This window comes from Pezoporus wallicus, unplaced genomic scaffold (genome assembly GCF_028554395.1).
Source record: "Pezoporus wallicus isolate ANWC-B61680 ecotype Strahan unplaced genomic scaffold, APGP_CSIRO_Pwel_v1 contig_6814, whole genome shotgun sequence".
Lineage (NCBI taxonomy): Eukaryota > Metazoa > Chordata > Aves > Psittaciformes > Psittacidae > Pezoporus > Pezoporus wallicus.
In genome coordinates, this window is record NW_026639755.1 from 990,473 (window position 1) to 1,015,356 (window position 24,884).

Genomic DNA, 24,884 nt, shown 5'->3' on the forward strand with positions numbered 1-24,884 from the left:
GCGGGCGGGCGAGCGGCTCCTCCCGGAAGCGGAAGCGTGCGGCGGCGGCTGCTGCTGCTGCGCGTTTCTGGGTGATGTCGGCGAGCCGGCGCCGACCGGGACCGAGCGGCCGGGGGGGGTTGGCGGCGGCGCGGCCTGCCTGTGAGTTGCAGCTGGTGGTTGCGCGGTGGGAGGTGTCGGTGGGACCGGAATGGGTCGAACCGAACCGGGGCGGGAGGAAGCTCCTGTCCGCTCACCGGCTCTGCAGGTTACCGCTGCCCTGACAGGGTGGAGGGGAGGCGGCAGAGCGGCTCAGTCCTCCGGGCAGGGTGCTCGTGGGCGCTGGATGCCGCTCGCAGCGCTTCGTTCCGCGTTCCGAGCCCGTCATCCCCGCAGGGGTCGGGTCCGCCGCTGGAGGCCCCGGGCGGCGCGCTTAGGGGAGCATCCAGGAGGGGCTGATGTGCGCCCCTCTTCTTGTGCCTGCCTCTTATCTCCTATTTGGGCCCCTATTTTCGTCTGGTCATCAGAGGGAAGACGCTGTTAAAGATGAGCTTTTGGTTGGAGCCCGTCCAACTGCTCTTGCCTTCTTGCTCATTGCTTTTCTCCCCACTCTTCGTGGCAAAAATTTCATTTAGATGCTCTACCTAGATTCATGGAATGGTTTGGGTTGAAGGGACTTTAAAGCTCATCCAGCTCCAACACCCTGCCAAGTGCAGGGACACCTTCCATAGAGCAGGATGCTCTAAGCCCCATCCAACCTGGCCTTGAGCTTATGGCTATCTTTGTCCTAGAGGCAGCCTTTATTATGCCTCAGTTTGGGGTTGGACATTTGGTTATTCAGGGTGGTTTTCCATAGCTAGTGAAGGTACTTCATAATTCATATTTCAGAATCATCCCTTGTGGATGCTGTCAATTATGAACCTGTGAAAAGGTTAAGTAGCAGGTGTGTATGTGGTAAACTGAAGTTACTTATGCAAGTATGTTTGTGCTGACTTAACTCACTAGTATAGTTTAGTAGTTACAGTGAAAATGTAGTAACCTAGGTGTTACGTCCCGGCATTTGAAAAGTATGTTTTGGTGAGTTTGAGTCTTAATCCAGCAGGCAGTATCGTCTCTGACTTTAAAAAGGCCAGGTATTACAGTTGAGCCTGCAAGTTCATTGGGCCAGCATTCATATCTACAGCGTTCCTCGCATTCTTGCAAAACCTATTTGAGTGAAGGGGTTTTGTCCCTAAGACCGTGCCTGTAAGACCTATGCAGTTGTAAGCCTTATTTGCAGTGCTTCAGAATCACTGACCTGTGAGAGCTGTATGATTTGGGGGGAGGAAGGGATGAGGTTTTCATTGCTTTGTTTGCAAGGCGGTTCTTTGTATTTAGGGTTTTTTGGGTCTGTGGTTGTTTGGAAGGTTGTGTGTGTTCTTTCGAGGTTCTTTGGTTGGTTGATTGGTTTCTTTTGTTTTTTAAGTATGACCCAGGGCTAGACTGAAATCTGAAGGGATGGACTACACATAACCCTGCTACAGACTTGCTTTTTTCTTTATATAAAGAAATAATCATTTTCAGAAAGACTGAGGTCCTTTCTGCACTTGAATATGTGTTTTCAGAGTTTTTAAAATGCAAGATCACAAGCCAGTTGGACCAATTGATTAGAGAATGTGTTTTCATCTTGCACTACTGGAAAAGGTTTGTTTTACTGCTAGTATTTGTATTGCCTTTTTGAGAACAGATAACAAACCAGAGAGGGAGCAGTCGGGTGGGAAAACTGTTTCTGTATTCTGCAAGTTGTAATTGCACTGCAGCCTTGGGAAAGGTCTGGCTCCTCAGGAATTATGTTTAGTGGATAGTTTGGTGATGTGATTTGATTTTCTTCCTTTAAAGCACCTGGAAGACTCCAGTGAGAATTGGAGTGTGAAAAGTTAGCAGAGGAAAGGAGTTGTTGTTTTCCATTCCATGGATCCCTTGGGTGCTCCTTCCCAGTTTGTGGATGTTGACAGTCTGCCAGGCTGGACTGATGCCTATGAGGCTAAGCAGCTGGACTCTCACCAAAATCCTATTGAAAAAGCTCAAGTTGATATTAGGTCACCTTTTCCATACAGAAAAGACATCAATGCAAAAATAATTTTATGGTAAGTTCCATGTGTTTCTGGTTTGTTTGCCATTTATTGCACGATCTTATTGCCTCCTATAACAATCACTGCTATAGAATAAAGCTTTAAACCTTCTTTTCTTGAGTCAGACATTACGGATCTGGGAAGAAAATAATCTTTTTCTTCACTGTAAGTCTGCAAATATGAGATTTTGCTCCACCATGGGTTATAAATTGCACGTTCATAAGCGTTCCTTGATGCAGCAGACTGGAAGTGTACTTACTGCTGTCAAACTGTAAGATTAATACCAAAACATAATTGGGCATTTTGATTCTATTTTTTAAAACTTTCTAAAAGTACTCTCGCTGTCTGATAGATTTTTGTGGCTGTTGGCTTTATTTTGCATTCACTTTTCTGGGTTGGATCATGTGGTTCTTGTGGCTTGCTTTGGGCTCTTCCCCCCACCCTCCCCTCGCTCCATTGGGTGTTCTGTTTCCATGTTTTTCTCCTAAAATCTATTGATAAAGTACAGTGTGCTGAGGTGAACTTGCTCCATCAGTTTTTCTTTCCTGTAACTCAGGTGCTTGAATCTGCTCTGTAGAAGAGCAACTCTGTTAATCAGCGTGAAGAGAGGAGGATTTCTCAGGGACGCAGATTCAGGAATCAGCCTGAACCCGTTTCTGGTTAATACATGCCATGAAATGGATTTCTTGAACCTGATTAAGGGCTTAGGTGTAATAAATATGTGCAGTTTCAACAGTTATTTGAACCTCTCCCTGCATGTGGGAATCTTTATTTCCCTTTCTATGCTCTTTGATCCCAAAATCCCTCACGGCTGCTGCTGTGACAGAAAGCAGGTCAGAGTTCTGCTACTCCATTGTCTCACACATCTCTGCTTTGTTTATCTTCTGCATGTTTGATCCTTGAACAGCAGAATAAACACGATCAGATTGCAAGGTCACAGTTTTGGAACAAAAGCAATGAAAACTTGTCTAACTGCAGTGTCACTCTAGATCCTCAGTGGTCTGAGGAAGAGCAGGAGCTCTGGTGCCCTCGATAGTGTGTATGCAAGATGAAGAAAGTACATGCAAAAAATCACTGGAGTTTTGAAAGTTGCATATCACAAGGACTGTCCTCTCCAAGCGTGAATACTTGGGTTTTTGTGGGACATACTACACTTAATCAGTTCAACATGCTGCTTTTCATATTCTGCTAGCTAAGCTGCCATACATACCACTAAAACGCTGTTTTTTCTACATACATAAATAAGTTACTGTTGATTTTGTGAGATTTTAAGGAAATGACTGGTTGCATGCAGTATTCATCAGTAAAGGAGGATTCTGCATGTCGGGGTCTTCTACACTCTGTGGGCATTGGAGTATTGTTAATGCTTTTCCTTTAACTTGGCGTTTCCTTGCCTGTTAGCACTTATTTGAGAATATCCTGCTTGATCTTGCATTTGGCCTGCAATAAACCATTCCCTTATTTCCTCAGGAAAGGCGATGTAGCGTTGTTGAACTGCACAGCCATAGTAAATACCAGTAATGAGTCCCTCACTGATAAAAATCCAGTATCTGAAAGTATATTCATGCATGCTGGGCCTGATCTGAGGGATGAACTCCAAAAGCTCAAAGGTAAGTAACTGAAGACATTTGTGTCATATTGAATCCATTGTCCTTGCATAGTACAAAGCATCAGGATTTGGGCATAAAATGAAATCAGGTTATAGTGATTTCCCCCTCTCGCCCCTGACATCTGGTGTTAATGTGAACTAAATGGAGGAAGACTAGACTCTTCTCTTTTTGCTGTTCAGGTTGCAGATCCTTGAAAGCATGTGGCAGTTACTCGAGTTACTTGGCCATTGCTTTGTGCTGTAGTTATCCCTGCTTTTATCTGAAGCCACTTTGAGTAGCTAGCTTTTCAAAGCTTTCGCTCAAGGCACCAGTCTTGTACATTCTCTTGTTTTTATCCTGTTCAGTGTGTATATACCATGGAAGACAGGAACTGAAGTTCATTGCTGAAGAAATTAAGTGGGTTCTAGTATACACTTTGTGTATCCTCTTTCTGGATATTAATGTACACACACAGCCACTCAGGAAACGGTAACAATAGGTGGCTTGATAAAACAGTGCATGTCTAAATGAAGTCTTAGTGACTACTTAAAATGTTCAGTTCATTTGCCTCTTCAGCACAACAAACTACTTCGTTAGAAAGTTACAAGACCATCCCTAACGGAAGGCAATACTGGGAACGGGTGAGGTTTGTTTGACCTGGTTTCTTTATTAACAGAATTTATGGCTGATAATGAGATTTACAAATACTCAGTTTTATTCCCAGTGCCTGATAGATGAAGAGTTTCTTTATTTGTGTGTGAGGAACAAAAATTTTTTAGTTATCTAAGGTCATACAAAAGTCTAATTTAGCTTGCAGGCAGAAATTCAGATTTCTAGTAACTATGGTACTGAGCTGTATTTTGAAACCCAGCTGATCTCTGAATAGTTCTGCTCACTCTCGGGTAACAGCCCTAACCTTACCATGTAGTAACAAAACGGATAGAACAGCAATAATATTTCTAATACAGTCTTTCAGTAGGTTAAACTATAATTGAATAGACATCCTCTGGTTTTTATAAAAATCCTGTTTTGCTGATTTAGCTTGCTTTTTGTGAGTAACCTGGAAGTAAAGGAAGGAGAAAAAGTAACCATTTCACAGGGAAGGAAAATGTCAGTTTGTCCTTTGGGTGGAAACAACTGTTAAAATACAGCAGGTGTTACAGAATAGTTAGGACCCTGCTATGTATGCCACAATTCGTCTGGAATAAACTTGGGTCTCTTGTGTGCTCTGTGAGGTAGGAAGAGAGGGGCAACATTTCAAAGCGTCCTTAAAATCTGAGATCTGTCAGCTCTGAATGGAGTTATTTGTGAAAGCTGGCTTAGCTTCCTAAATTTTTACCATGCTGAGTTATATGCATTTTTGCATCCTCTACCCCTGTGAAGGCACACATTCTGCAGGTTCACGACTCCCTATACATGGTAGCTTTGTTTTAATCCTGTGACAAGATCTTTTTGGAAATCAGTTCTGTGACACTCCACTGGCATGTTGCACGAGGGAGGAAAGACAGGCTGGGTTACAGCTTTGGCTTTTGTATACCCTTAGTGTGTTTGTCACAGTAGTGGAAGTGGACGGCAACTTAGTTAAGAAATTAGTTTGATTCTTTTGTCACCTCTTCCTCCTTTTTGCATTATTTCCCATTTAACCTTGAACTTTTTTCATAGGAGAATGTTTTTTTGAAGAAGTGGAAATGTATGGTCTCTGCTCTAAAGCTAAAAATGGGTGCACCCAGAAAAATGGGTGCAGTGATGATTTTCAGCTCATGCTCTCCTGCTTTATTTCTACTGCTTGATATGTATTCATGTTTCATAGACTTCAAGAAAAATCATGATATTAAAGTGTGTGACGTGCTGACCTTTCAAAGGCCTGTTCTTTCTTTAAGGCTTAGCTAACCTGTGCATTCCTGGGAACAGTATGTAGTTTTGATTAACAGAAATACTACAGCCAAGGGGCCAGGCTTGCAAATGAAGTGCTATTGATATATGTGCCTATCAACACATACTTGTTGCAGGCTAATAAGGATGTTCTGTAACAGCAATGCACAGTAGTCTTCCAACTTTAGCAAGACTTTTTCCCATTGCACACTTTATATAGGGGGTTCAGACTTTCCATTTTAAACTTGGAGAGAAGCCATTCTAATGTTTGAATCTCATCAGATTAAAAAGATACTGACTTTGTTGACTATTTTGCCACAGACCTTGATCTGTGCAGCTTGTTCTACTAGCTCACCTCACCTTGTATCTTAAAAGAGGGATAATACTTGCTATTCATTTTAGGTTTATAAATTTTGTAGAGATCTCCAGGCAGAAGGCATTGGGATGTACTAAGTATATGTAAGTGTAGTTAGATTACTGATGGTACGTCTGGTTGTCTGAATTTATTAGTTTCCCTACTGAATTCACAACTCTATCACTCAAATTTGCTTCATTCTTTCTCGTAAGTTACTTTTTCCAGCAGGCCTTTGCTTGCTCTTTTCAAGTTGTGTGACTTGGATGGTCCACAGATAATGTATTGAATATTTCAGGTTCAGCTTCTACTTTTTCCATATTGTGCTTACTTAGTTGCTCCCTTGAGCTGATATATCTTGGAGGATGTGCAGAAGAGGACTCTTAGTTTTAGTATGCTGTTATATTCCTTCTGATTAGCCCAGAAGGTGGAGATCTATAGCAGCTAGCAGTGTGATTTATTGGATCAAAAATTTTACAAGATGCTGGGTTAAAAGCAGTATGTTATTGCCATTAAGAAGTCATGATTAAAGTTTTGAGTAAGAGAGATTTTCAACCTGGAATGTCTCTTGCCATAAAATACACTTTCATATACACACTGATAGCCTGCCTGAATACCACAAGGAACAGAGTGGAGTGAGGGAGGTGAACACTCCTGTTCAGTGGGCGCCTTCATGATTGATTTAAGCCAAGCTACTGCAGTGCTGCTGCCAGAAAGGTGGTCGCAGCCACTTGTTCACATGTCATTCCTTTTCATGGGCACTAGCACCTTAACTTATAAGATCAGTTTAAAAGCTGATCCAGTGAAAATACTAATTTTCAGTCAGATCAGAGACTGAAGTGCGACTATACAAGCAGAAGGAAGACGATGGAAAATACTTGTCTTTGAAGACAGCGAAGTACTTCTTCAGCTGTCCAGAACTGGACTAGATTTGGGTGAAGAAGGGGAGAGTTAGTAGGCTTTTCTTCCAGGTGCCAAAATAAAAACAGACTTCAAAAACAGATAGAAAAAAAAAAAACGTAGCTGTTACTGGATTTTTCATTATCAAAAATGTATTGACACACTGAAGGAAGTAGAGGGGTCTGTGGATGTCATCAGGAGTTCTGACAAACAGGTTTCCCTTCTGAAAAATGACAGGAATTAAGTATGAGTAACTTTCAGGGGATAGCCAAAGAGCAGTCAAAACCACATGCAGTAAATGATCCTAGAGTATATAACTGGAGGGTGCTGTGAATGGAACAATTAAATGTGTGGCTTGAACTTCCTTGCCTGGAGACTAGTCTGTCAAGAAATTATCATCTCCATGAGAATCATTCTTCTGCCTTGTGGACATGAAGAAACTTGCAAAACAAAGCAAGCTACCTTGTACTGGGAGCATAGATGGAACAAGTGCTTGGTCTTTATTAATGTATTAACATATTAATAGCTTTGCAAACAGCTGGTGGGTTTGATTGAGGAGACTTTAAGTCCTTTTATCCAAAAAGCAGTCTCCCCAAACCAAGGACTTATGGCTGGTTGTATAGCATATTTGTGCATCCGTTCTCTTCACATTGTTAAATCATCTCTCGCTTTGCCTCTGTATGTAGCACGGTAACTACTGCAATGAAGGCAGCATTTCTAGCAATTTCTGGTTTGTCCATATATGCATAGTTTTAAAATTGAGAGGAATGAGTACAGCTCTTGCCACCTCAACCTGACTAGGTGATACTAAGCAGCTGATACAAAATAGAATGCTGTCCTTAATATTTGATGTCTAAAACACTGACTTCAGTATGCGGAGTTGTCCGATTCTGGAGGAAGTCAAGGGCTTGAATGCTTCTAGCTTTGTTATCGTGATGTTGGCATTTATCCTTGTGTTTATTTGTTTCAGGGTGCAGGACAGGCGAGGCTAAACTCACCAAAGGCTTTAATTTGGCTGCACGTTTTATCATTCACACAGTGGGACCCAAATACAAAAGCCGGTATCGCACAGCAGCTGAGAGCTCTCTATACAGCTGCTACCGGAATGTCCTGCAGCTTGCCAAGTAAGCACACAACTTCCAGGAGGGTTTGCACATCTGTTCTAGTTACTCAGGTCTGCACAGAGGCCAAATGTCTGTGAATGTCTTCACATGCGTACTGGATTGGGTTAAGGACATGAGAATATTAGTGTCTTCATGGTATACTTCGTGCCTTTTGTCAAAATGTGCAGAGAGATCTGAGCTGGTTCAGGTCCTGAAATACAGTAGCTAGAGCTGTGTAGTAGTCAGTTACTCTGAGGAGAGGCAGAATTGGTAAGTGTGTTAGGTTTCACGCTGTGAAAAGCTTTAAATGAGCTTTCTCAAGCAGCAGCTTCATGTATCTCTGTAGCCACATGGATATACCCATAGGCAGATCTGACTGCTGTATCAGTTCATATATTTGGCCTCTGTTCATCAGCCATCTAAAACTCTGAGTCATGGTGCAAGTTTATTTCTAAATCCATGGTTCCTGGGGATTTTAGCTTTTCCTGTTTCATCTGTGGTGTTTTCTACTTCCTCTTAGCTAATGGGTCTTTTTCTTTCTGTTTGTCTGTGCTCTTTCCTGTATTCTGGTCTTTTCCTGTGACAGCTGCTGTAATGGTAGCAGTTACAAAAAATACCTGAACAAGAGCAGTGTCAGAAAACCTACTTAACAATTTCTTAAGGTTGGGAAGATCAGTTCTTTCAAATCTACCCCGTGTGTTACAGTACAATAGTAATCATTTCATAATCAAGGTTACAGCTGAGGTTTGTAACATGTGCCAGTTCTGTTCTGTCTCAGAAGTAACAAGCAAGGTCAGGCCTGGATTGAAACATGTTATAAACAGTCTAAAGTTTCTAATAATTCTGGTTACTGAATTCTTTTGGTCAGTCTGTTCTCTAGAGTAAATCTGTTACTTGTGAAATTGTCTACCAGCCCTGAGCTTGCTCGAACTCCTCTGATGAGTGTTAGTAACACCTCTGATTTATTCTTCTGGTGGAAGTGTCTTACTGATCTTAAAATGCGTGTTACCTCTGTGCCAGTGATTTTCTAATCACACTTAGTATTGAGTATGCCATCTTGGACTGCCTAGACCTTTAACAAAACAAGTGGTAGGTCAGGTGGAAGAATGGGAGAATGTTTGCAATAAAGAGCACCTTCTTTTCCCCTTCTCCTCCTCACTGCCACTCCTATGCTGGAAGGAGAGTATTTTGCAAAGGATTGCAGGGAGCTTGAGGGAAGAACTTTATTCAGGATATGGAAAACTGCAGGAACAATGTAGCCGAGGTAGAAGGAGAAATCTGAATACAAACACAAGAGGAAACTGTGGAATCATTAGTGGTTCCCTTCTCCTCTGCTTCATGGTGGTATGTATACATCTTGCCAGGAAAGAATCCTTCTGCAAAAACCTGAAAGAGGATTGCTGCAGGGGATAAAAAGTACTGGTGTTAGCTACTGTAGCACCAGACATGTTTTCTCATCTGACTGTCTGTTCATTTGTTTGCTTTTTTTTTTCTGGATTTCAGGGAACAGGCAATGTGCTCCATAGGATTTTGTGTCATTAACTCTCTGAAAAGATGCTACCCCTTGGAGGATGCAACCCACATAGCTCTGCGTAAGTTTGTTGGAAAGCGATGCAAACTGGATGGCAGTATTCAGCAGATCATTATGTCTGACAGGTTGCTGTTGATATGGGGAAACCGTGTTTTTAGGGAGCTGTAGTTTGTTAGAGGCTGTAAAAAAGAAAAGGGCTTCCATGGTTGATCAAGAAATAGAGGATAAAAACAAATGATCCTTTCTCAGAGATGTCATCAGTAAATATCTGTGAGAATCTGTTCTGGAACTCATAGTCTTCAATATATTAATTAATAACCTGGAAAAGATGTCTTCACATGCAAAATGATGGGCTAATCCTACAGAGCAAAATCAAGATTATAATAGTTCCATGAACACAGCAGCTCACTGGAGTTCAAAACAGCAAGCTGGGTAAGATACAACAAAATTAAGAATGTTAGGCTATAAATCTGTTTTGCCCACCCTTTAAAGCTGCACATTCAGAAAGAATATAGCAGAAGTGGAAGTTGAGGAGGTCAACAGGAATAGGGAAAGGCAAGAAATAGCTAAGTAAGCTGAAGTCTTTTTCAGGCTGGAATACGCTGAACTCGAAGGGAGTGTAATAGATGTCTATGAACTGATGAGTGGTGTGGAAATGGTGAATAGGAATCAGTTGTTCACTGTCTCCCAAAAGAAGAACCTTTAAACAATGCTAGTATGAATCAGGTTCAGAACAAACACAGGGAAATTGTTCTTCTTACAGTGTTTGTTTTATAAAATTTCTTACCAAAAGCATTATATAAGCTAAAAGTTCTCAAATTTGCTTTCAAGAGGAAACTATATTAAAAAAATGAAGGCTGTTAAATCAGAACATTTCCTAGGCTGAAAATAGTTCTAGTAAAGAGCTCAGAGAAGAAATTACATACTTGCCTCGTTCTTACTTTCCCCTTTTCTTTTTTGACTTTTTCTATTGGCCTGCTCCTGTCTGCTTTCCACCACCACCACCCAGTCCCTGGACTTCCTGCAGGGTACGCCTGCACAATAGGGAAGTTGTTGCAGATGGAAGGGGTGGGTTTTTCTCTTGCTGTGCAAGCTGAGTAGAGAAATCTTTCCTACCCTCTGTTCAGCAGAGGTGCTGATACTGGGGAAACAGATTAGTCTGTTGTGTTCTCTATCTGCCTGTTGTGTGAGACATCTGAAAACATCTGCTCACATAGGTTCAGAACACTGTTTGCTCTGGAGCCGCACTGCTGCGTTTGTCCTGTGAAGTAGCGCAGGTCAACCCGATTGCACGGATTTCTGCACAGGAAGTATTTGGAAATAGCTGTTTTTTTCTTTTTTCCTCTTTTTTTAATTCTTCTGCTGTTTCCCAAAGAACTCAGGCTAATGTACTCTCTGTAGAGTAGGTTTTTTTATTGCTCTCTTCTGGTGTCTCTAGGGCTATATAGCACTTAATAAAATACTGCAAGGCCAGCCTATTTGTTTGGACACTTTCTCTCTTGGCAGTCTGACAGGAAAGCACTTGAAAAGCCTGATGTGTCAAGATCATTGCAGCTCAAGGACCTCATCTGTTCAAGGATATGTTTGACCGGGAGCTTGGTTACAAAGCGTTTTTTCCCCTCAGCTGCAAATGCTTAGGAACTTGACTGCATCCCTGATTTATACCAAAGCTTTGGTGGAGTTCCAGAAAAGTAATAGAGGAAATAAACTCTCTCATGATTTACAAATGTAATTTTTAGATGCCTCTTGGGCATAGCTGACCCCTGAGATTTTGTGTGGCTGAATGTCTTGTACCAGCTTCTCCTGTAGTTTGCTTATGATCTTGCTTACCTGGTAACTTTAGGCATGATGACTTGTTCTAGGAGGGTCTGGGTTTGGCAGTTTGCACAGGTCTCTGTAAAGGGTGGACTTGGCTTGATTTTGCAGACCATAGAATCACATTCCACAGACTGTGGAATACCTTGTAAGCTAAAATGAGAGAGGGACTTCTTCTCTTTTTGTACCCATCACTAGAGTGAGCAACAGGAGAGTATAGAGGTGGAACTTCCAATATGGCAAACAGCCCATTTGGTGTGCTAAACTGCCTCTTAATCCACACTTGTGTACAGCCTGTGAAGCTGTTTTGTATGAGAGCAATGTGTGTCTGTTCTGCACTCTGACTTCCTTGCTTATAGTTGTGTATGTAAATGTCTCCTGTTTTGTTGACTACATTTAATCTTCTTGCTTGCAGGCACAGTTAGAAGGTTCCTGGAAATTCATGGAGAGACTCTGGAGAAGGTGGTGTTTGCAGTCTCTGAGCTTGAAGAGGTATCTCCTTGACATTCATTCCACCAAAACTCATGGGCATGTTCAGTCTTCTCTGCAGCAGTATTAACTCCTGCATTGTAGGGCTGGATTTGAATTTCTCCTTCAGATTACGCAGGCTTTTGGTCCCAGAGAGTCCTTCTGCCTCCTACTAGCATAGCGTCTTTCCCAGTACTGCTTATGCTCTCACAGCAGTCACTATGGTCATGTTCAAAATCTTTTCACTTCTGGCTTCCATGAGCAGGAAACCAGTACTAGAGGTTACAGCAATGCAATTGTGCTGGATGGCATCAGCCAGCCAGAAAGGAAATTCCTCATTCAAGATTTCCTCCTTACACAATGCTGCTTCCCTTGTGCTTAAAAAGAGCCAGTTTAGCATGCTCACACATCACCTACAAATATCTTGCTTTCTGGCTTGTTGAAATAACAAGCTGGACATTGAATTATCTGTGTCCAGACAGAGGCTAGCAGTTTGAATATTGACTTTTCTTGTACCTTGGACTTGCTAATGGCAGTCCCGGGGCAGGACACCCACGCTATTGCTTAGATTCTGTGGCATCTGAATGAGGAAAATAACTCATTTGTTGGGGATTCTAAAACTCCTAATCATCTGGGGGAGAACACATGAAGTACTACATTGTTAATGGGGATTTCCACTATTTTCATCCATGTGGGTAGAGTTTCTCTTCGTTGGTGATGGCTTTTTCTTTTTCCCCACCCGATCCCTAAAGGTAGTCTCTGTAGTGGTGCGCTTAAATATAAGCAGCCTTCACTGAAGTCTGTCATCCACGCATGTTGCAACTTCATTACAAAGCTAAAGTATCTGCAGTCTCCTGAGTTCATGCAGGTTAAAGTAGTTTCCTCTTAACGTCATTTGCTACTCTGACCAAAGAAATTAAGCCACTGAGGGAAGTAGTACTTCGCCAGCAAACTGCTGAGAAGACCCCTCAGCAGTTGTTACTCACCTGAAGAGCAAGGATGCGTGATAGACCCTTCACGCATTTTTCTTATTTGTAGGCCACTTACCAGAAGCTGCTGCCTCTGTATTTTCCAAGATCATTGGAAGAAGAGATACAATCCTTGCCTTACCTCCCTGCAGATATTGGCAATGCAGAAGGGGAGCCGGTAGTACCAGAGCGGCAGATCAGGATTACTGAAAAGCCAGGTGTTCCAGATGGTGAGTTCTTAACTGAACATTAGAATAAGTATCTCTGTGTGAAAATCAGTGGAAAACCAGGAAAGGCACGTAGGAAGCAGAGAGATGTTTTCCTACCTCGACTCACCTCACCTAAGGCAGGCTATAATGAAGACGGCTGTCAAGCTGTCTTGTTGGTTTCATGTGTTCCACAGTAGTAACTTCTGCTTTCTGCCTTGTTGTGTAGAATGATGTGGTTAGAGGATCTATTTGAGCTGTTGTTCTATTTGCTTTCTTGGGGGAAGAGCCTGGATAGTTAAGTTTTCATTCCCTTTGCAAATTTTCTACAAGATGATTAGGACTTTTGCAGACTTTTTTTGCAGAATCTTGTGCAGCCCCTAACTTAAAAAGGCATTATTGTTAATGGTCTAGCTTCTGTATTAGCAAAGTGTTGCTTACATGTTAGCAAATGTTGTCTCAAATGATAAGATTCTGTTGAATATGCATCATATTCATGTGTATCAAACTAGCAGATGCTCAGTGAAAAATAGCAGAAGCTCCCTAAAAGATAGATCAGCCCGAAGATCAGTTTTTGGGAAATGGCTGTCAAAGCTCAGTGAAAGAAGTCTGTAAAGAGGTTACCAAAGAAGTCTGTTTGTAAAGAGGTTACCTAGACGTCAGGGTTGAGGAAGTGAGATGTGTATGGCAAAACAATATATAAATGGCCACAGTTGGCACACACTGACTTATTTATTAAGCAGTGCTGTCAAGAGTTTTGCTCTTCTTCGGGAGAAGTCTGAAACCATCAAAAGCAGATAACTTGGAATGGATTTCAAAGGTTTTCTACTTTTGCATGGCTGGTTGGGATAAGGCTGACTATGCAATGAGGATCAGACAATTTTCCTGTTCAGTTTGTTATCTGATGAACCTACTCCTGCTGGTCAGACTCCAGTAATACACACACCCCCATCCAAAATGCTGTTTAGAACAGTATTTGCAGCTGTGGCTGTTCACTCTTAGGCATTCAACCACTAGCTAATAATTTGTGAAATTAGTGGGTTTGCATCTGTAGGAGTGAACAGGCATAGCAGAATCCTGCACTTTTGTCCCATTGCTACTATAGCATGTCACACTAAAAACTGGGCAACCTGGTTCCCATTCTGGTTGCCTGGAGGTGGTGCTAGAAACCTTAGCCAATATTCCTTGATAGCATCAACTTCAGTGGAGCATTCTGGTATTGTCACCAGCAAGTGAGCCTGTCCTGTACTCTTGTATTTCATCACCCAACCATGTTGTAAACAATACTATAAAAATATCTAAATGCCGTTCACTGCCAGCTCTACAGCAGCGTCAGTACAAAGAGTGAGCCCCTTCTGAAGTACAGCTTCTCAAGCTGAGTAAAGCTGCAGCATCTGTTCCTTTGCACACTTATTTTTCCTGCTGTGACAAGTGAGACAGCTGTAAAACCCAAGTCACTCTTTTCAGGTGTTGTTTTTCAAGAGTTTACCATTATCCCGTTGTTACAGGCTGATGACTAAGATTTGTCCAGTTAGTTTCCAGGCAAACCAACATGTTAAGGGAATCTGTAGTTATTAGTCACGTGCTATAATCTGTCAGTGGTAGTAATGGGGTAACAGGCCTACATCCTGGGGTTTTATGTTGGCTTGTAGCATGAGGACTGGGTTGGCTCACTGAGATATACAGCAATTCAGCAGCAGCATTGCTGTCTTGTACACAGCTTGAACATTTTACACTGCCTTTGTTTCTACTGCAGATGCTTCAGATGAAGAGGGTCTGGAGGCAGATTTGTCTTTCATTGGTTCCCATGCTTTTGCCCGCATGGAGGGAGATGTTGATAAACAGAGACGCCTCATCCTTCAGGGACAGTTGTCAGAGGCAGCACTGCAAAAACAGCATCAGAGGAAGTGAGAATTTCCTTGTCGGTGTGAATGTTGTGTGTTAGTTAGCTGTTCTGAGAACCAACCCTTATGATGACTTTGCCTGTAAAGCCTAATCTTTTAGCACAGAAATACATGTAAAGCCTGGTGTCATCCTGGATCGCTGTAGTAGCTTCTTTCTCCTGAAGGGAGAAGGAAAAGAGTAATAGGAGGGAAATGGAAGCTAATGATGAATCCCCTGGGGTATCTAGTGCAGCCGACTAGTTGCCTTATTTCTTTGCCACAAGATGTCACTGTTTTGTTACTGCTTTTTCTGGTGGGGTCACCTGCTTTCAATACCGCCCACTAGCTCCTGAGGCCCTGGGCAGATAGCAAAACATTTTTCTTCAGTCTTTCAAAACAAAAAGATAACTAAATTCTGAGGCTTCTGTTCCCCCCACTCCAGCTAATACTAACATGCATGATCACTTTCTTAGAACCAGTTCCATGCTGGAGTCCTCTTGAAGCATAGTACTTGGCCTGTTTTGTCAATTGAGGCACTAAGTTGTTCACCATTCAAAGGGTGGGAAGAAGGGCACGTCTCTGTGTAGCAGTGGTTGCTCCATATTTGTATTTGACTTCTAGACTCTTTAAAGATTACTTTTTTCCTATTTTTTTTCAAACAGTGATATATTTGAATGGAAAAAGCCTCAGATCTTTTTAACCCAAATGCCATGCCACTATAGTTACTAGTTGGTGCATATTCATTGCCCTACTGAAAATCAGTAGCTATGTAACTAAGACACTAAAATCCTTAAACCTCTTCAGGCTTATAATGCTAATCCAAAGAGGGATTAGATCTGACCAGATGTTTTTAACTTTCTAGTTATAATCGCTGGCTGTGTCAGGCAAGAGCTGAAGACCTCTCTGATATTGCTTCTCTTAAGGCCTTGTACCAGACAGGTAAGTTCAGGGTACCAATATCTGATGTATGATAATTTAAAGAAAAATATAGTATTTGCTTTGGACATGAGTGTGCAGTAAGTCACGTTCTTAAGCTGGAAGCCTGGCCAAGAGCTAGGCATCATCTCTGCAGTAAAGCAGGAATTCTTTCTTGATTGGCTTTGGAAACCAGTTTGTGGTAAACTCCCAAACTCTAACAATATGAAGATACATGCATAACCTGAATTATCTGTAGCTTTAGATATAAATCAGTACTGTTAGAATAAGCCAATACATAAGGTGCTCAGTATGAGGTAATTCAGACCAAAAGAACTATTTCAACCCTTTCACTACAAAGAAATGAATATTGCTTTCAAGTGATAAGTGTACAGAATAAGTAGTTAACAAAGCAACTAGAGATTTCCAGAACAAAATGGCTTGCTTTATTTCTCTCAGGTTAGATATGTGTTGCTCTCCTCTGTATGTGTTTCTTAGTACTAATGGTGAAGTACCATGGTCAGCACATCTTACAACCTTGAGTTCAGTAGATGGGGAGGTTAGGGAGTGATCCAGTGGAGAGTTCAGTGGAGAAAATAGCTGTGAGGGCCTTGCAGCCTGGGAAGCAGAGATGGGGAACCTGTACTCTTCAGTTAACTTTTACTCTTTACGTAGCAGCATACTCAAACATAAAAACTTGCCATAGTCCCAGCGCCTTATTGCTGCTTTGCACCATGACAGGAAGAAACAGGCAAGTAGTCAGGCTCTTGAAAGCATAGCTGTGCTGCTGCAGAGAAAGTCTGTTCAGCACTTTGGCTGATCCTTTGGCCTCCTGAAAATCCAGTGCTTGATCTTCATGCAGGTATCAAGGCTGTGCAATACTTTCTACTCAGTAGCTGCAATTTTAAAATCCTTTTGTTTGCCTTAGACAAAGGACAGAGGACAAAGACAGCTCTGTGGGCTGCAGGAAGTCCATAAGGTGTGCTCTGGGAATATGTGCATTAGATTTCAGAGCCTGGCTTCTTGGAAGAAGCTTGCTTCAGTGGTAGAACTGCAAGTGGAGGGTGGGGGTTTTGTATTCTGGTTTTGTGGGGATTTTTTGTTTGTTTGCTGGTTTGGTTTTGAGGATTTCTTTAATAAAAACCATGTTAGTTGTTAGTACTGGAGATTCGGATAAATCTGGGGTACACAAGCAACATAATATGTAAGTCCTTGAGTTTATCAGATGTGATGAACTGGGGTTGTTTTTTTGATCAGAATAGCTACTGGTATAGTGAGAACAGTACCTCTAAGCCTATTTCCTCTGTTGTTAAGATGGAAAGCAGATACGTTGCAAGAATTCAGAGCTGTGACTGGTTGTTGCTGGTTTGAAAGGGACCAACTTCTAAACTACTCTCAGCCATGCCAGGTTTTGGGACATATCTCTCTTTCTTTTGTAGGTGTAGATAACTGTGGCCGCACAGTGATGGTGGTGGTTGGAAGGAATATCCCAGTAACATTGATAGACATGGAAAAGGTAAGACCTTGGGAAACTAGAGTTCTGTAGGTTGAATAGGAATGTTCAGGATGTAAGAGTCTGATTATAAGAGTAGTTCAGTGTTAATATTAGAAACTTCATCTGTAGAAGACTTAAAAGACTAAATAGAAACTATTCTTATAGGCAGATGAAAATGTATTCCCTTATAAAGCTTTGGGTGGGGTGGGGTGGCCTCTTTCAAGGAGGAACTGACTATTTTTAGAAAAACAGGCCTACCGTAGACTCCTTTTTTGTCTCAAGAAGATGCTTGACCTGCTTTCATAACTACATAGTCATGAAGAATGTCAGGTTAGTTTTTCATGCAAACAGCAAGAATTCCTCTTCATCTCTGAGGTCAGGTAGACAAAAGAGACATCTAAGTTATTACAGTCGAGTTGAAGACTTGGAATATTCACTTGCTTTTGTAGCTGAAGCGTAGCGCCACCAAGCCCCATGATTCCTGTTTTGTGAAAGAATGAATTAAAGAAAGCATATTAAGATGTAATGTAACCGTGAAAGAGTTCTTTGCAAATATAAATTTAATTTCTTTCTGTCCCAGGCTCTTCTGTATTTCATCCACGTCATGGATCATATTGCCGTGAAGGAATATGTCCTAGTGTACTTCCACACACTCACAAATGATTACAATCAACTAGACTCTAACTTCTTGAAGAAACTCTACGATGTTGTTGATGCCAAGTGAGTGTCTATAGGAAAAGAACCCGTTCTGGTCTTCCTCTGTGCTGTGCAAATGTTTGTTATTCACTGTATCTGGTTTCCCATTTATTTTTGAGAGAGTTTTACTGGGACAAAGACCTAAATAAATAACAACAGCAAGAGAAACAAAGATAGGTTTTCTTTCCTTCTCAAAACCTAAATCTGTTAAACCAGGAAGTTCTGTCCTTTGTGGTCTCCCTTTTGGAGCTATTAAAGAGGCATACTGGGTGTATTGTTCGAGTGTCTATCCAGAGGTGGAGCTTCTGGAGCCTGGCTTTAAAGTGTGTTGCTGGTTGTGAGGGAAGAGGCTTGGGTAACATTGGCAATCAGAATTTGTCCATAGCTTTCACTGTGCACATAGAAGACTGCATGCTATGATGATCTGAAAAAAATAATTATTCTGCTTTGTTTGTTTCTTTACATTTACTTTTCTAGTATCTGCCCTTATAGCAAAAAATCTGTTTTGCCAGTTGAGTTGTGTGAGATTAGAAGTCACTTTTAAAGATGTTTTTCTTTCTCTAAACTAGGTACAAGAGGAACTTGAAGGCACTGTATTTTGTCCACCCAACATTTCGTTCAAAGGTGAGGTAAACAGTACAAAAGAAAAGTATATTTTGGGTGTTGGCAGAGTAGCATGTAAGCCCTTACACAAGGAATATGGAGGGTATATAGAAGACTTCCAAAGTTAGGCAGTGTCTTCTGGATCCACAGTCATACCTTGAAATTCATCCCCATCTTTGATCTAGCTGTAGTCTTCCAACCTTAGTAAACCCCAGTGCAGCACAGCTTTCTCTGGCTGCTTTTCTTTTGTGTGTGAGGGAAGCTTTGGATCTTGTTTCTTTCAAGGAGAAATTTTTTATCCTTTTTTGGCCAAAATCTCTGGGAATCCTGTTATGTGGAGTTCACTTCCTGGACATTTCACCTTTTCTTTCCCCACAAAGAGTATTGTATGTGTGCTGCGTATCACTTGGAGCTGCCATGCTAAGGGCAGAGGGCAGTGTGTGAAGCAGCAGTGAGATTAGTCAGGATTAGAGTGCACAGTAGCAAAGAAAGATGGAAGAATGTCTTTGTGATGGGTTGCAGAACAATCATGTTAAGCTTTCAGGAGATGAAAAACAGAACTCGTCAAGCAGTAAGGTATTATCCTTGATAACAATCTGCGTGGGGTGGCAGAAGATGGAGCTCGCATCCTCCTGTACTTCATACACGCTACTCATATTGCAACAGTAGGAATACTTCAGATGAGCTAAGGATCGGCAGCAGCCCTTGCTGAAACTTCTGTTTGTCCTATTAAAGCAGTTAGAAATGTGACGTTCCGTGTTCACATCAGTGTTTGTTCTGCTTTTTGCTGACGTTGATCAAATTTGAGACAATTACACACCTAGGAAAAAACCCATCTGTTTGCACATGTTCAGCAAGGATTTCTTTCCTCATTTGCAGAGAGTCCTTTGTTTGCTTGTGCACAGCTGGGACACTGTGAGACTTGGAGCTTCCTTGTTTTCATGTAGATGAGGCTGAGGCTTCCTAACAGCATGCCTTCCAGTTTCTATTAATTATTCCCACAGGATACAGATCTGAGGTCTTAGTACTAGAATTAGAGATTCCAGCTGTGATGCTACTGAAAATGTAGGTGCTATCATAGAACATTGATAAGGTCATGGAGTTGAGTGGAAAAGCTGAAGCTACGAAGTCCTAGTGTTTTAGATTCTCAGCAGCACTTTATCCCTCTCTTCTCTTACCATGTGTTTCTATTTGATGGGAAATGTGTTCTGTTTTGTGGGGAGGTTTGGTGGTGGTTTTTTTAGTTGTTGTTGAAGGATGAGAACTCATGTTCACTAGCCCATTGCCATGGTCTCTGTCCCTTTGGGAACTGCAGTGGGGATCAACAGGTCTGTGGGGCAAGCAGATAGTTGGTGGGAAGCAGGGAGGGTGAGAGATGCAGAGTTCTCAACTTGTTGGAAATGGAATTTGGTTCTATCCTGTTCTAGCAGCGCAGCTGGAGACAAAAGGAACATGTGTGTCCATGTTTTTCTGCCAAACCCTTTCTCTAGCTGAAGGGCAAGTGGGATCGTTGCTGGCTGTTGTAGAGACTGTCAGTTTATGAAACATGATAGGGAATATACAGCAGAAAGTTGTGGTGGAGAAAGTGGCTGCTAAGGTGATTTTTCTCTCCCATCCTTTTCTGGCTATTGCAGGGCTGTTGTCCCCATGGAAGACTGCTAGTTCAGAAGCCTCAAATATCCTCAAAAAAACAAAAACATTTGGCACATTCATCTTCCTATTTGGAGCGTTGACTTCCTTCCATGGGAAAATACCCCATGTCTCAAATGCAGGAGGATGCTGGAGAGGGACTCTTCTTCAGGGACTGTAGTGATAGGACAAGGGGTGATGGGTTTAAACTGAAACAGGGGAAGTTCAGGTTAGATATAAGGAAGAAGTTCTTTACTGTGAGGGAGGTAAGGCCCCAGAACAGGTTAACCAGAGAAGTGGTAAATGCTCCATCTCTGGCAGTGTTCAAGGCCAGGTTGGACAGAGCCTTGGGCGACATGGTCTAGTGTGAGGTGTCCCACCCTGTGGCAGGGACTGGATGATCTTAAGGTCTTTTCCAACCCAAACCATTCTGTGATAAGGAAGCCTTGTGCATTCATGCAGCTTCCTAACACATCATCCTTGTGTGTGTATCTCATTCTTAAATCCCTGATAAAAACTGTCTATTTTTACAGCAGTATTGAGTCCTCACGCAGTGGATGGCTGCCATCTCTTAGAGTCACTTCTGTTTATTTCTCAGCTAAAAGGGATCAAGAGGCTTTTAATCATGTCTCTTGGAAAACTCACATCCTTAGAAAACAATGTACTTTCTGGTTCCAACCATGATTCTTTGACTTCTGGATATGAAACTGTTTTGCCTGTCTAGAATTCATTGGTCTTTGTACGCAGGGAGGGGGTTCAGTCTAAAACACAGAATAGCTGAATCAGAGTGTGTCACTGCGCAGTCCATTTTTGTACACTGCTCCTGCCTTTTCATGCTTTGATGTGAGTGTTCTTGTGATCTGTGAAGAGCTTGATGCTCTTGTGCTGCTGAAATGTAATCTTGTGATGAAATCACAGCACAGGCAACAGCAGTTTTTTAGGCTGACAGCAACTTCACCATCAGGCCTTAGATTAAGATACCTTTAAAGTGCTATCACAAGTTCTTTCATGCTCTTCATGTCAATGTACTTCTGCTTGTTGTTTCTATAGCTGCTGATACATAAATAAAGAGCTTCTGGGGGCATTTTTATGTGAATCCTCTCAGTCCCCTACCCCCTCTGAGAGCTCTCCAAACAAAGCTGTTCAGAGCCTGCATTCTGAGTGGAAGCGTTGGTGGATGGGTCTGAAACAATATCACCCAGAGAAATTGTTTTCATAAACTTAGTAACTTAGCTGTGAATCAGGAATGTTTCAAAACTGAAACATACCTGAATGCTCAAATTAGATACTCATAATCATTGTATTTATCAAGAATAATCTTTGTGTTGTTTTTCTGTAGCAGTCCTAAAAGCGATTTCTGCAGATTGGATGCCAGTATAAAGGTTGTCACAAATCACTTGTGGCTTTTTTAACAATCCTTACAATTGTAATAAAATATCCCAGAATTTAATACGTTACTCTTTGGGGTGTGACACTTGTGAGATTGGTGGCACAGTTTATCTGTGCTGTGATGGGGTTTTTTTGAGGGAAAGAAGTCTGCTACCTGAACCCTGTGGTTTTCCAGCTTGGCAGAGTGACTCTGATAACCTTTTATTCAGATTCAGAACTGCAGGACAAGAAAAATAAAGGAAAAATTCAGCAGATGCCTAGATTTTTAACTTTGACTGCTCTGGTGTAACTTGCTCTGCTTTCAGAGCATTAACAGGGATTTGGTTTAATTTCAAGTTCTGTGTCCCCTTACAAGTAAGGAAATAGCTGCTCTCATATTACTGTTTCCATAACCTGTGATTATTGAGAATGGAGAAAATAGCAAAGTTCTCTAGATAGACTCCTTCCCTTTGTGTTACTGGGTAAGATGTGTCAAACCCCAGGGGGGGAAATCGCTTTTCCTGCTGACAGTTTTCATGATGGCTGCAAAAATATCCTCTATTAGGCTTTTATACATTAAACATCCACAGCAGCGTTCAGTGATTATCATTCGTAATGCACCTTGGAATGCATGCTACTTTGAGTATTTTTCACTCTATTATACCCTGGTTTTCACTCTGCTGTATTTTTCACAGTATTAAATTGTCACCCAGTGTCATTCATAAGAAGTCTTCTTATATATATAGATGCCATTACTAATCTATCTCCATGCTTTCTGCTAATCTCTAACTCTGCCCTTAAAATAATGATTCAATCTTAAATGTTCTGTCCTGTTCTTTACCTCCTTTTCTCTTTGTTGTTGTTCCTTTCTCATGAAAATATTCTGTTTTGAGGTGGCAGTGTAGTTATTCCAGGACTGAATAAGAAATAAGCAAAAAGTAATATAGTGCTTAATTGTGGAGAAGGCGAGTTGAAAAGTAAAAGCTTGTGTAGTCAATCTAAACAGCAGTATTTAATAACTAGTAGAAGTATCAGTGGTGTCTTACTGGCCCTTGCAAAACAAAAATTCCTTGTCCTGTTTCCATCCAAAAGAGACAAAAGTGTGAATACTTCAAAGGAAAATCTTGTAGAAGGAGTTGATAAGGCTTTGAGAACAAATGTGGTAAAACAGAAGGACACACTCAGCCAACCCAAACCAGGAAGATTTCAAGAGGACATTGGAACAGCTGAAAAATCTCTGGTTTTCTCTCCCTTGAATTGCCTTTTCTGTGAAAGCTTGAAGGCAAAAGGTTGAAAATGCTGCTGTTGGGTAAGAGTCAAATAGGTCATATTCTGAGCTGGCTAAACTGGAAGTGAAAATGTGCCACTGTCCTGTGCTTTTTTTGAAACCAAGCAGCAGAATAGCTGTCACTCTTGTACAGAGTGGGACCTTGTACAGAAGGGGACCTTAAACTGGCAGCTGGGGAGGAGAGTGTGGCATCAGAAAACATTAGCTCAAAAGTTCTCAAGGCAGTGCTTACTAGCAGTCATTGGTGTGTGCTTCCTGATCTTGTTTTGTTATTGCCATGATATTAGTGTTTTGTGCCTCTAACTATGGAGTATTATGTTGAAGTGGAAGGTTTTGAAACAACATCATCTTAATTTGGGTTTGTTGGGTCTTATTTTCAGGTCTCAGCATGGTTTTTCACAACCTTTACAGTCTCAGGGCTAAAGGACAAAATCCACTATGTGGAAAGCCTCCAGCAGTTATTCACAGCCATACCCCCGGAACAGATAGATCTCCCTCCCTTCGTCCTTGAGTATGATGCCAGGGTAAGTGATTGTGTGTAACAAGCATGAGTCTTTGCTCCTAAGTGTAGTTCTTGTACTTCTCCTGTTCTGCTCTGCCAGAGCTTTAAAGGGGCTGAATTCCACATTTTAAGAGTGGGGAGAAGAAAGGGAGGGTTCCTAGTGTCAGGTTGAAAGTAACTATTTTCTTTCTTTATTTCTTTTCTACATGAATCCAAGTAGAGGGCTTGGCTAAGAAGTAGACTCCTTTTCCAATAGAGCAGTCTCCTATGTGCATAAAGGGCAGGCCACTTTCATTCAGCCAAGAGCTGTAAAGTAACACACCAAGAGCCTGTGGGCAAGATAAAATTCATGTTGTAAACTTGCTATATGCCTTACTCTGGCTGCAAAAAATAATAATACCTGTGTTTCATCTTCCCTCTTCCACAGTATCAACAAGCACTCTTCCCTTCTCCCTAAGGTCCCTAACCAAATGGTGAAATTAATACACCTTTCACTGGCCAAATCATTCTGAAGAGGATGTGCTGTAACTACAAAGTAGTAGCCAGAGCTGTGTGTCTATATAAGCAGCTTTGTCTTGAATGACTGGCTATGCTAGCATTTGTGGTGTCCTTGCATCACAGCTTTGGCTTAATGGCAGAACTTTAATCTGCACTTTTTGCTTTAAACAGAGGCAAAACCAAGGCCTGTTTCTGCCTCGTCACCAGCACAGTCCTTCCCTGGGTGAACTGTAGCAGTCACTATACTTGTGGAAGACAAAGTCAAGAGTACCTCTTTATTTCTGCCTCTATGTCACCATCTATTGCACTAAGGTGTATTGGAGAAGGATTTTGCTCAACTACTCATTCTGTTCTCATTGCAGGAAAATGGGCCTTACTATTCTTCTTATCCTCCATCCCCTGACTTGTGATCTGCAGTTCTGCGATGCTGCTGGTTTCCCATGGATCCAGTGACCTGATGCCTGCCAAAACCTGTGCATTTGCCCATGTACAGAATTCAGAGAGAGGGTTTTCCTCCCCCAGCTCTGGTATTTTTTTACTGATGAGATATTTTCAAGCACTCAAGCAATCAGAGAACTTTATGCCACTGTGAACTGTACAACTATTTCAAATATATTTATCCAATGGAAAAGTTGATTTAAAGATCACTAGATGCATTTTATTTTGTTTTTTTTTTTTTGAAACTGTTATATTTATTTCTGAACAGACTTTCCCTTTTCTGGGACATTCATCAAAAGTACTTGATCATGGTTTAACTATTACCATTTTCCAGCTCCATTTGTAGTACCCATTTCTGGCTGGTCTGTACAAATATTGTGCAGCACCAGCCTGACACATTGCTCATCATATGGTCTCTGTGTTTCACATCTGATTACTTTCCCTTTCTGTAAGTGCTGATTACTTTGGTCTTGACCCAGCAAAACTGTCTGGAATTGGGAATGCCATGTCTGCAGGCTGAACAAAACACTACAGCCAAACCAAGATTACTGCAAGACTTAGTACCATAAATGCTAGGTGAGCTAGGAGCCTTGACAAAGTCCCTGTCAGTTTTCATTGGATAATGTGACATGTTAGGATGCCACTACCTTCCAGTAAGAATAAAATTGAAAGGCA

General features: G+C 41.6%; 1 protein-coding gene across 3 annotated transcripts; it reads left to right on the plus strand.

Moving 5' to 3' along the window:
• Positions 1-10: 10 nt before the first annotated feature.
• Positions 11-24,884, plus strand: GDAP2 (ganglioside induced differentiation associated protein 2). Of its 3 annotated transcripts, XM_057415923.1 has the most exons (15): positions 39-141; positions 1,584-1,662; positions 1,858-2,105; positions 3,561-3,700; positions 7,774-7,927; positions 9,410-9,498; positions 11,668-11,744; positions 12,759-12,918; positions 14,651-14,801; positions 15,640-15,716; positions 17,132-17,208; positions 17,768-17,907; positions 18,453-18,507; positions 23,152-23,295; positions 24,134-24,884. In XM_057415923.1, the coding sequence occupies exons 3-15, from the start codon at positions 1,930-1,932 to the stop codon at positions 24,179-24,181; spliced, it is 1,488 nt and encodes a 495-aa protein (XP_057271906.1). In that variant the 5' UTR covers positions 39-141; positions 1,584-1,662; positions 1,858-1,929; the 3' UTR covers positions 24,182-24,884. The 3 variants fall into 3 exon arrangements, with proteins under 3 accessions (XP_057271905.1, XP_057271906.1, XP_057271907.1); XM_057415922.1 differs by lacking the exon at positions 1,584-1,662 and having other exon boundaries at positions 11-141; XM_057415924.1 differs by lacking the exons at positions 39-141; positions 23,152-23,295.